The sequence below is a fragment of the Girardinichthys multiradiatus genome, chromosome 19 (assembly GCF_021462225.1).
Source record: "Girardinichthys multiradiatus isolate DD_20200921_A chromosome 19, DD_fGirMul_XY1, whole genome shotgun sequence".
NCBI classification, from domain to species: Eukaryota; Metazoa; Chordata; class Actinopteri; order Cyprinodontiformes; family Goodeidae; genus Girardinichthys; species Girardinichthys multiradiatus.
The window spans coordinates 8,009,269-8,022,254 of NC_061811.1; the positions used below are offsets into that span (position 1 = coordinate 8,009,269).

The window sequence follows — 12,986 nt, forward strand, 5'->3', positions numbered from 1 at the left end:
CACGCTGCTATACAGCACACATACGCAATCATTCTGTCTGTGGATGTCTCCCCAGCAACAGTGTCAAAGAAATAGAGATATACTTCATTATTTAATCAAAGAATTGTTTCCCACACATGGATACAGACTGAGAACACCTGCAAGCCTTATCCTTAAATAATGAACTGTCATTCTGTTATAATACTAAAGCCTACTGTTAAGGTTTTTTTCTATCAAAAAGCATAACTAAAACTCCTAATAAAAATCAATCTATAAACAGCAAACTTAGTCTTAGCTACTAATAATAAGCCATTTATATTTCCACATTTAACAGTTAGCAATATACCAAAACATTGTTATAATGTATAAAACCTTTTAAATAATATTAGGTAAAAGTAAACTTTATTGCATTCAGAAACCTTAAGACTCCAAGCAAACTTGTTGATTTCAACGGGGAACTTGCCACGCACAATATGGCGGATACATTGACGTAATGTTTCTAAAGGGCAACGAAGACGTCTGCTATGTGTTTGTGTGGTACAGTGAAATATTGTCAGAGTGAGACCTCGTCTTTCCATTGAATTTAGCATCAGAGTGAGAGCTCTTCTTTCTTGCCCTGGGATAAAAGGACAGTCCCACAAACACATCTGAAGCTTAGCTTTATTACCAAGGGTTTTATCCGCCACCAGCGTCATGTTTGCGGTCAGAAACGCTCTCCGCCTCGGCTCCAGGTTATACGTCCCCACCGTGGCGAGGAGGGGATGTTCCGGAGCTGCTGTCCAGGTGGACGACGTGGTGAACGGACTCACAGAGGAGCAAATACAGGTTAGCTAGCTGCTGCTAGCATCACAGGTTAATTTAGGGGAGCAAACAGCTGGCAGGAACAACAATTGTTAAACAGTTAAACAATTAACATGCGGAAACAAATCTGTATTGTGCACCAAACGTAACAGACTTTTTCACACAGAAGATGTCGGTGAAAGGACGTAGCTGACATGGCGCGATGACATAACATTAACAAACTGTGGCTGAAACGTAGCTGATATTCCGATAACTAATACAAAACCCAGAAACTGCTGTATTAATTCAGGTAAATCCTATCTTAACCACTCTAGCAAACATAAATCCACTGTTCTGCAATAAACCGTCGTTTTGTTTGCTAAACGTTTAAATTAAAGCTGACTTTTTGCAATCATATTGTATTGTAAAGAAACGGATTCATAAATGAATGTAAAGATTTCTTTAGGCACATTTTATATAACAATAGAGGAGGGGTGGGTGGGGGCCCATATAAGCTATTTGATTGGACGAAAGGTTCTGCCTCGTGATGCTGTAAGTCCGATACACCAGTCCAGCATATTATTATGACCAACTGCCTAATAATGGGTGGGAAAGGGTACCAACATGTTAGCTGCAGATGTTTTAGGTTCAGTGTTTTTTTTTTTTTTTTACTTTCTGATTCGCTGCACCCCAATACAGATGTATACTCTGTTGAAAACAGAAGGACCTAAGTTTCTTTTCGTAGTGCAGTCTTCTTTTTCTCTTCTTATAGATGGCTTTACTGTTTTGTATCCAGTCCAGTCTTTTGTCCTGTTGTTCCCTGACAGGCTTTATCTATAGCACGTCGGTCCATTTCTGATACCGATGTACCCAGTGTTGCAGCTTTCAGCATTGGAGATGTGTCAGCAGGGGCACCCTGACTGGTTTGAATCAGAATGAACTTCGTAAGCAGTTTGAGGTACCGTACCTTGCCTGTTGCATTGAACAGCATCCACCAGATAAAGGCACCCATGAGCCTTTTTCCAGTTCATAACGGCTCCATCTTTGGGTCACTTTTGATAGACTGGGAATGCTTTTCTATATCTGCAGTCCCCATTTAAATCCTTAAACTTGTTTTTTTTTTCTGCTTTTAGCACATCACTTTTGTTTACAAAATGTTCACCTGCTCCCTGATATATCCCACACACCAACATAGCTATAATAAAGAAGTGATAACCACTGTTATTCACTTCACCTGTCAGTGGTCATGTTATTCCTGATCAGAATATACCTGTAATAACAGATATCAGACAGCTAAGTTGTTGTAAATTACTAAATAGCTTTAACTCTGCCAGCTCACTGATTCTTCTTTATCTCCATACTTTGTGGAGATAAACAGATCAGTTTTGGTGTCCTTGAAGCCTTGACCTCTGCACTGAAGTCACCCGGAGATCTGTCATTATGTGGACACGGGTCACTGCAGATACATGCAATCATTATACACGCTTTAGAAGTGATGCCCCTTAGCTCAGGGAATATTTTTACCCTGGTGACAGATATCCCTTTCAGAAGGATTGTTCCCACATCCAAACGAAACAGACTGGGTTGTAGACAATGGAGATTATGGACTCTTTAATCAATCGGACATTATTCCTGGCCAAAAAGCAAACATTTTCTGATCATTAAACTTTGACCTGGTGATACTGATTTCAGTCTAGTGCGATTTCTCTTTAGGAACCATACATAATGCAGCAATATGCAACCTCAGAAGTCACAATTTTCTTGCACACATACCCACACTTTTCACTGTCTGATGAGGCTAGTTCCAAGTACCTTCATTGTGACATTAGATTGAGCTGAAATCATTGCTTATTCCGCAGGTGAATAGTCAGAACGTTGCATCATTTAAGAGAAACGTTTTACATGCCTGTAAATTAAAGCTGAACAATATAATCTATGCAGATCTTGAATGCTTGACCCTTGAAGTGTAACGGTCTACCAAAACGTTTGTCTGAATAGTCCTTTGCAATTTTGGAGCATAGATATTGTGCTGGTGGTTGTGATTTGACATAACGTGCAGCTCTAATTTGTTTTTTTGATTTTCCACAGCTAAGACAGACGGTTCGTAAATTCTGTGCAGAGAAGCTTGCACCTTACGCCGATGAGATTGATAAGAAAAATGAGTTCCCAGGAATGCGGGTGAGTTGAAACGCACCCTGCCATCGATTACCTACAATTGCTCATACAATGATATAATTCAGACAGTAGTATTTAATGAAACGTGGTTCAAACCCCCTGGCGTGTTTAGAGGATACATCCAGTGTAAATTTACCCTGTAGCAGAAGCTGAATTTCTCTTCTTGTTAATGAGAGGGATATTTTTTTTTTTAACCAGGATTACTGGAGAGCGATGGGAGAGATGGGATTGCTTGGCATTACTGCTCCAGGTATAACTATTATGTGAAGCTATGAGATTTTCCTGCTTGAAACATAAAGTGTTAAGAGGAATTTTCACTCCCTTACAGATTTCCTCTGTTTTTACTTTGTTTAAATGTTTCAAGATCGTCAAACAAATTAAAATTTTCCTGAGGGAATGTGAAACGCTGTTTTTAAAATTACTGCATTTCTTAACAAAAAACAGCAATCCTAACCAGCCTGGTGGCCCCGTGTGAATAAATTATTGCCACGACTGGTCAAATCCTATTTTGGAAAGCTGGGTTTAATTTAATTTTATGTTTTAACCGTGTTCAGTCCAGCAGAGTCGCGCTCAGAATTGTTGTCTGAGTGCCAAGAAAAAGCTCAACAGATTTACTCGCACAAGTGGAGCATTACAGCTTTAAAGCTCTGCTTGATATTTATAGAAGAAACTTTATTAGAAGCTGCTTTGGGATTATTTCATTTGTCACGGAGAGGGAAACAAAAAGGAAAAAATAAGAAGCATGAAAGAGAGGTGGGGCAAAAAGGAAAAAGGAAGCGAAGGAGAAAATGATGGAGGAGAGAAAGAAGGATGAAGATAATACAAGATAACACTCTGCTTGTTTCTACATCTACAGAAATGTACATAATAACAGTTTTTTTTACCGAAATGGGCACTGTATTTATGAATGCAAGATGTATTTAGTGGTAGATGCGGCTCAATATAGAACATTTGTGTATTTGTTAACACCTGAATCTAAACACCTGTGGGTCTGAGTGTGAGTGCGCTTGTGTATACAAGGTTTCTCCATTAAAAATATGCAATAGTGAGTGTGAGCAGACCCCCCCCCCCCCTCCCCCCCTTTAGACGAGTGTTCAGCTAATTTCTCATTAATGTTACATTTTCACTTTGGTTTTTTAAATCCAATGAACTAATAGTTTAACAAGTGTCAAACTCTTGTTTTAACGCCAGAAATTCACTAAACATTGAAAATAGGTGCATAGTGGTCAGATGGGGTGCAACAGAACAATGATCCAAAGCACACCCACAGGTCCATCTCTGTATGTAGAGGCATGAGCTGAACCCTGCCCTCTAACTACACTCTGCATCTGTTCCGCTCAGTGGAAGATGGGGGCACCGGATTAGGCTACTTGGAACATGTCATCGTGATTGAGGAAATGTCACGGGTGTCGGCAGCCATCGCTCTCAGTTATGGTGCCCACTCCAATCTTTGTGTCAACCAGCTGGTGCGTCACGGCAACCCCAAGCAGAAGGAGAAGTATATGACGAAGGTCAGGCTGCACTCTGTGAAATAGGAAACTGCTTATTTTTTTAAGCATGACGTTGATTTTTGCTTTTGAACCTTTTCTTTATCCTTTTGTTTGTCTATTGGCAGTTACTGACGGGTGAACATGTTGGAGCCCTGGCCATGAGTGAGCATAATGCTGGTTCTGATGTCGTCTCTATGAAACTCAAAGCAGTCAAGAAAGGTAGAGACTCCAGAACTGTGGGTCACTGATCTGAATTGGTTATAAATGCAAAGGTTTACCAGAAATTTCATTTGAAGCATCAAAAAATAAAAATTTTCTTTACAGATTGACCTCTCCTTGGGAGGTGCTGAGAACAGCTTTGTTTTGATTGTTTTTGTCATTTTCTCTTCACTGTTTGTTGCTTTGTCATTGCCATGTTCTTGGTTTATATCTTAGAATTTTTTTGTCACAGCCAATCATCTATTTCTTCCTTTTCTGCAGAAACAGCTTTCTGTAAACTGTTGTGTGGCTTCTATTGGTCCTCTGAAGGCAGATTTGCATAGAAAATCTCATAGAATCCTGCTTGTTTTTTTTAAAAACCTGTTTTACTGAATGTTCTGTCCGATGACCACCAACCTAACTGATCCAAATCACTTGGTCCTTATATTTATTTTAAGCTTTTACACTCATCGGCCACTTTATTAGGTACACCTTGCTAGTACCGGGTTGGACCCCCTTTTGCCTTCAGAACTGCCTTAATGCTTCGTGGCATAGATACAAGGTACTGGAAACATTCCTCAGAGAGTTTGGTCCATATTGACATCATAGCATCACACAGATGCTGCAGAGATTTGTCGACTGCATTCGTGATGCGAATCTCCCGTTCCACCACATCCCAAAGGTGCTCTATTAGATTGATATCTGGTGACTGGAGGCCATTTGAGTCCAGTGAACTTATTGTCATGTTCAAGAAACCAGTCTGAGATGATTTGTGCTTTATGACATGGCGAGTTATCCTGCTGGAAGTAACCATCAGAAGATGGGTACACTGTGGTCATAAAGGGATGGACATGGTCAGCAACAATACTCAGGTAGGCTGTGGTGTTGACACGATGCTCAGTTGGTACTAAGGGGCCCAAAGTGTGCAAAGAAAATATCCCCCACACCATTACACCACCACCACCAGCCTGAACCGTTGATACAAGGCAGGATGGATCCATGCTTTCATGTTGTTGACGCCAAATTCTGACACGACCATTTGAATGTCGCAGCAGAAATCGAGACTCATCAGACCAGGCAACGTTTTTCCAATCTTCTATTGCCTCAGTTTCCTGTTCTTAGCTGACAGGAGTGGCACCCGGTGTGGTCTTCTGCTGTTGTAGCCCATCCTCAAGGTTTGATGTGTTGTGCGTTCAGAGATGCTCTTCTGTATGCCTTGGTTGTAACTAGTGGTTGTTTGAGTTACTGTTGTCCTTCTATCTGCTCGAACCAGTCTGGCCATTCTCCTCTGACCTCTGGCATTAACAAGGCATTTGCGCCACAGAACTGCCGCTCACTGGATATTTTCTCTTTTTCAGACCATTCTCTGTAAACCCTAGAGATGGTAGTGCGTGAAAATCCCAGTAGATCAGCAGTTTCTGAAATACTCAGACCAGCCCGTCTGGCACCAACAACCATGCCACGTTCAAAGTCGCTCAAATCACCTTTCTTCCCCATTCTGATGCTCGGTTTGAACTGCAGCAGATCGTCTTGACCATGTCTACATACCTAAATGCATTGAGTTGCTGCCATGTGATTGGCTGATTAGAAATTTGCATTAACAAGCAGTTGGACAGGTGTACCTAATAGAGTGGCCAGTGAGTGCATATGTACAGTTGAAGGCTGATGGATGCAGCGCCTTTCAGAAACATTCCCCTCAAACCTTTCCACGTTGGTGTATTTTGGGGGTGATAGACCAACACAAAGTAGTGCGGAATTGAGAAAAATTTAAGAAAATCTTGTGCATATGTATTCAGCCCGTGTTACTCTAGTGCCTGACATAAAATCGCCTTAGAAAGAACTCTTAAAGAAAAATAGAGTCAACTTATGAGTACTTTAATCTCAATATAAATGCACCAGTTCTGTTTCTGACCTCCGAGGTTTGTTGGAGAACAAACGGCACCATGGAGACCAAGGCTCATAGCAGACAGGTCAGGGAGAAAGTTGTGGAGAAAATTAAAGGAGGGTTAGGTTATAAAACAATATTCCAGGTACTCTGGATAAAGGGCGAAAATGCTGTAGCAAAATCTTTTTACCAAAGCTGATGAAAAAGATGAATGCATTTATACATAAATGTGAATCCTGTCTGTACGAGTGATCAGAGGAGGACAGTAATGTAATCAGTCCCTTGTGTGTTTGTCAGAGACAGAAAGTTTAAAGGCAGCAGTAGAAAGTAGACAAACTCACAGAAGTGGAAATGCAGCTGTGGTCTGCCTTCACTGAGGTCACGCTGACTTCAACTATGAGATTCTTTGTAAACGGCACCATTTTAATCAACTGTGTGTTCTGATCTGTGCGGTTTTAAACGACAAAGATCTGAGGTATCGGTTCTTTTTTTGATCCTCTTCATTTCCTGTTTTGTTGTTTCTCTTTTCACCAGGTGACTATTACGTTCTAAACGGCAACAAGTTCTGGATCACAAACGGGCCAGATGCCGATGTCCTTATTGTGTATGCCAAGACCGATCCCGGGGCGCATCAGAAGGGGATCACGGCTTTCATTGTGGAAAAGGTAAATCCAGCTCTTCTCTCCCTCTGATGTACATGTGTGTTCAGCTCTGTTCATGTTTTTGCATAAACGATGAACCAAAAATGAACAAATGTTGGGTTTTTTCCTTCTTAAGGGAATGCCAGGATTCTCTACTGCGCAGAAACTCGACAAACTTGGAATGAGGGGATCCAACACCTGTGAGCTGGTCTTTGAAGACTGTAAAATCCCAGGTATGAGTTAAACGTTCACTAGATTTCCTGGAAACCAAGAGGTGTAAAACAGTTTTTAAATTATGTTCAATCCAGTGTTATGTTGTTTTGGCTTTGACCTTTAAATCACTCGGGCACAAAAGAGATCCGTCTCTGAAAGGCTGAACCAGTGTTGACATCTAACAGAAAACGTGACAAAGGACCCATTTTAAACTGATCTTGACTTTAGTCAAAACGGCAAAGTTTGTTCCTATTTTTTAACTTGAATCCAAGTAAAAAAAAATGTATATTTTTGTTAAGTACACCGACTGATTCTCTTTCTGTGAATTTGGTCCTGTTTGACAGAGAAGAACATACTGGGTCCGCTGAACAAGGGCGTTTATGTAATGATGAGTGGCTTAGATCTGGAGCGGCTGGTGTTGGCTGCTGGACCTGTTGGGTAAGCTTCTTAAAGGGCATATTTCATCAATTTTTCAACTTTCAACTGTGTTCAAATTTGATAAATATTTAAAGAACAATGTAAAAATAGCAAGTTAGCAAAAGACAGTTGATAACACCACTAAAATTACTAAAGGGTGTTGACGATATGTTTAGAACATGAAACTCCGACATGGATGTATAGTAACAGTAAAGTCCAGAATGAGTTCATGAAGGAAGTTTTATATGGTTATTTATCCAGTGAGGAGAAGGAGGAAGGTTATTAGACCAGTAGCCTGAAGATCTGACAGACCAGCACTCTACCCAGAGATTTAAGAGCCTACTCTACTTGCAATTAACTGCAGTGGTAAATGAGCACTTGTGACAAAAACTGTAATTAAAAAAAGAACAATTCTGGCAGGCTTCAGGTAGATGTTTTAATACTGGGGTACAGGGAAACTGTAAAACCTTTACTAAAGTAAATCATACCAGGAGATACTTATCCCAGCCCATGCCTGCTCAAGAAGCACATTAAGGTCCTGGAGTAGCACCAGCCAAAACTGTACAAAAAATACATTTTGCATTTAAAATGAAAAACCTGTCTGTAAATATGCTCTATCCAGAACTCAAGTGGCCTAGCTGTAGCTTCACCTGGTTCAAATCCTGTAAAAACTCTCCTATGAACCACATTTTGCTCTCCAATTTTTAATTGAAAAATAGTCAATTGCAAAATAAGGATTAGTTGCAGCCCTAAAATACGGCTTAATTTATATCATGTTTTCTGTTGATATTATGTCTCTTTCTGTTAAAATAATCCTACCATAAACTATTCATTTTATTGCAGTTCTGCAGGGAGTCAAATAACGTTTTTACACTTAGTTGTGTGGTTGGGCTGTCCTTTCTTTTCAGGATTTGCTCTTTGGCATCGAGTTTTAGAGCAAAAAGAAAGTGCACGAGAGAGATCCTGTTAAATCTTAGTGAAAACCTGGTCTGAAGCTCTAAAAACAGACATAAGAAAGCTTCATGTTATTCATCACTCTCATTTTTCAGCATAATGCAGGCTGTTTTGGACACTGCTGTCCCCTACCTACATGTAAGAGAAGCTTTTGGACAGAAGATTGGACACTTTCAGGTCTGTGCTAATTTTTATTTGAACAAAGGCCTCAACAGTTACAAGCCTAAGCAGTTCTTTACCAGGTAAAACTGATCATTTCCACAGCTGATGCAGGGCAAGATGGCCGACATGTACACCAGACTGAGCTCCTGTCGGCAGTACCTCTACAATGTTGCCAGAGCTTGTGATAAAGGGCACTTTAGTGCAAAGGTGGGAACATCTAACCTTTCATCTCTAATCTGTTGCTTTAGCATCCATCTCAGAAAATAATTTGGCTGCTTATTTATATGTCAACAACGAAGCATTTAAAATATCTTACAAGGAATCTGTTCAGCATTTTAAATCATTTTATTTACAGTTTTCAAAACCTTTTGCTCTAAATTCAAACCGGTTAGTTACATTCAGGCTTCGGAGATTTCAAGGTTGTGTTGAGACTTAAAAGTTTAATTAACCAACCCATAATCCATTTTATGATGCTGAGATTGTTTTGACATAATTTATTCTGTTTTATGTGGTAAAACAATCTCTCATTTTATTTATTGAAAAGCTTTTTAAGGGCTTATCCTGTATACAACCCATGTGGGATAATTGTTGCTCCCTTCCTGGATGTAGGGACCCTGATGGTTTGTGTTTTCCCAGGATTGTGCTGGAGTGATCCTGTACTGTGCTGAGAATGCCACTCAGGTTGCTTTGGATGGCATCCAGTGTTTAGGTGAGTGTCTCAGATGAAATGTAAAAGTTTAAAAGGCAGGTTTTAGTTCATCAGTGATGGGAATGGAGACCTGATTATAGATTAGATGGAACTAAAGCCATTAGCATTAATTACAGCTCGCTAAAAAGAATAATTCAGTCAGTTTGGATATCCAAAATTATTTCTTTTTGAACATATTTTACAGGTTTTTACTTTCTTCAAAGTTGGAAGTTTAAATACGTTTCATTAGTATTTGGTAGAATTGCCTCTGAAACTGTTTGACCCGAGTCAAACGTTTTGAGCATCCATCTCCAAGCTTCTCATAATGGTTTGCTATGTTCAGCGTGCCCACCACCTCTTAGTTGTACTTCAACCACTCTGACTAATTAGGTGGTCTGATTGGGGTCACTGAGCCATTGAACTTCCTGGGCCTTCCTGTCCTGGGATCCAACTTTAATAGATCCACATAATGTTCGTTTCTCCTGATTTAATCTGCTTTGTGAGGTACACCAGTCCCTCCTGCAGCAAAACACCCACACAGGATCATGCTTCCACCTCCGTACTTCAGTGATTCAGTTTTACTTTAATCAGACTACAGGGCTTGTATCAAGAAGCTGTTTTTGAAAGTGGCCATTTCTGGCTTCTTTCTCTCTGAGTGGCCTTTCAACCCATGTTGGTACAGGACTGGGTTGACTGTGGATAAATAGGCTGTCTTACCAGCTTCAGCCAGCATCTTCATGAGGTCTTCTGCATTTGTTTTAAGGTTGATTTGCAATAAGCACCAGCACATGTGGGACACAGAACCCGTCTCCTTAATGAACAGTATGATCGCTGGACATTCCCTGTTTATACTTGCATATAATTGATTGAACAGGTGATGGTGGCACCTTCAGTTTTGTGGAGATTGTTTCCAAGAATGAACCAGACTTGTGAAGATCCACATTTTTCCCCAATATGTTGGCTGATTTCTTTAGATTATCTTTCTTCAGTTTTGTAGCCTGATCTTAAAAATGAACGGCGACTGACATAGTCTTAAATCTGGACTTTGACTAGGCCACATCTCTTGTCTTTAAGCCATTCAGAGGTGGGCTTGCTGATGGACAGACATTCTTCAGGATTTTCTAGATCTCCCAGGTCCGGAAGCACAAAGAAGCCCCACACCATCACACTTGCACCACCATGTTTTACCACTTTTCTGAAATGTTTTACAGCAGATGTAACGGGACGCACAGCTTCTAAAAAGTTCCGCTTTTCTCTTTTGAGTCTACAGAATATTTTCTCTAAAATCATCAAGATGTTTTTGGGAAATGTTAGACGGGTCTTTGTTTTCTTTTTGGACAGTAGTGGTTTTGGCCTTGGAACTCTCCCATGGCGGCCATTTTTGTCCAGACTCTCTCATTGTTGGATCATTACCTCTGACCTTAACTGAGGCAGTGAGGCCTACAGAGCTTCAGATGTTGTTCTGGGTTCTTTGTGACCTCCTGGATGTGTCGGTAATGCTCTCTTGGTGTAATTGTGGTAGGCTGACCACTTGTGTGAATAATAGCAGTCATTGTTGACCCCTGAATCTTTAGAAATGGATGTAACCCCTTCCAGACTGATTCAGTAACTATCTATTCTTGGATTTCTTTAGATTGAGGCATAATGGGTTGCTTTTTGTGGTCTTTTAGCCTGCTTCGTGTCGCCAGGCAGGTTCTGTGTCACTGATGTGCAAAAAAATTTGTTTTATCACAGTTAATGCATTCATTAAATAGGAGGGAAATTATGTTTTCACATAGGGCCAGGTTGATTTAATTTAAAACCTTGTCTGATATTTAAATCAGTTTAATCTGAAACATTTAAGCTGGATAATAAAACACAAACAGAAGAAATCCCATTTACAGCACTGTCTGTTATGATGACATGTAATCTGCGGCGTTACCCTCAGGTGGGAATGGCTACATCAACGACTACCCGGTGGGAAGATTCCTGCGAGATGCAAAGCTGTACGAAATCGGGGCGGGCACGAGCGAAGTACGCAGGATGATCATCGGACGAGCCTTCAACTCCATGTTCAGATAGACACAGCGGTGCCTTCAGAGTGGCTGGTTTGTGGTGTTTTTACAGCTACTCACACCCAGGACTTTACTGTATGAGGTTTTCAGATGATTCACAGCCATTCTGTCCTGTATAACGTGCACCGAATCAGTCAGCAGGAAATGGTAATTTTACAAACGGAAAAAAGAACAAATTAAATATTGATCCACACTGAGTGGCCTTGGTTAACTTGGAGAACACGGTCCCTTTATTTGAGCCTTATCAGTGATTATGGCTTAAACACTCCTACAAAGGTCTGATGGAGCTGCTGCCTGGATTGTGAGAGAATAACAATTTGGACCTGAATACTGAGAACATAAGAACTCATGTTTAAGTACATCTTTACTAAAGTATGGAAAGTTTCCCTTTGTGTGACGTGTTCAGTGCAAACATGAATAATTCGTGCAATGCAGCTAAACTTCTGTCTCCTTTTAATCATACGTATAATTCTGTAGATGTACAGTGTAAAAATGTTTGAACTGTATCAGGTTTGCAATAAAATAAAAGAAGTACCTTTTTTAACATTTGCTTATCTCTATCAAGTCTGTCTGTGGGGCTCGATCATTAAAGCTGCTCTGATTTACAATCAGCTTCATAAAAAAGAGAAGCTCCTCTTCAGAAAACCTCCAGCTTACAGAACTGATTATGGACTGTTTGGACAGAGGCATCCAGCACCCACTACACTTACTGGCATCAAGTAAAGATGTTTTAAATACCATAAAATAATTTCATGTTTTATTGCAGTCTTCATTTAAGTTATTCATAATGAAAATTTCCTCAAAAAAACAGTAACCAACTTTATCCATGTGGACAACTCCTTTTACATGGAGTTTTTAATGAAAAGTCAACATGGAAGACACCGCCTCTGCTCCGCCTGGTTATTCCTCCACAATGCTCCAATCAGAGACGGGTCCGTTCTTCTCCTCCTCCAATCATCTCCCAAGACATTATGTTTAAAGACCTTCATCATGGAAGACACCGCTCGTTGCTGAGCTTCGACCCTCCTCCTCCCCTTTCTCCACCATCTTGCTCCCATATTTCTTACAAACATCTTCAGGCTTCTCCACCACCAGGATCGGATTCCTGGGGGGGGGAGATGTACATAATCTTAAAATGGCCTTTCTAGCTCTTCCTCCAGGGTGCGAGCGCCAAATAAATAATTTTCATTAATAAACCTGCTAATCACTATCTCGTTTCTCTTTCCAGGTTGAATTAACATTTCACAGGGTTAGAGAATACAGAGAGGGATCTATGACCATTTCTCTTTGCACCACCTCTGTAAATTGTCCAGAGTCCTGGATCCTCTCCTATGCTCTTCCCTTCAGCTC

At 40.5% G+C, this 12,986-nt stretch overlaps 1 protein-coding gene across 1 annotated transcript; it reads left to right on the forward strand.

Annotated features, from left to right (window-relative positions):
- The first annotated feature begins 535 nt into the window (after positions 1-535).
- On the forward strand, positions 536-12,180 carry ivd (isovaleryl-CoA dehydrogenase). The gene is made up of 12 exons (XM_047346111.1): positions 536-804; positions 2,848-2,937; positions 3,133-3,184; positions 4,276-4,445; positions 4,550-4,643; positions 7,042-7,172; positions 7,285-7,381; positions 7,706-7,799; positions 8,828-8,909; positions 8,997-9,101; positions 9,531-9,603; positions 11,510-12,180. The coding sequence occupies exons 1-12, from the start codon at positions 673-675 to the stop codon at positions 11,641-11,643; spliced, it is 1,254 nt and encodes a 417-aa protein (XP_047202067.1). The 5' UTR covers positions 536-672; the 3' UTR covers positions 11,644-12,180.
- The last annotated feature ends 806 nt before the right edge of the window (positions 12,181-12,986 follow it).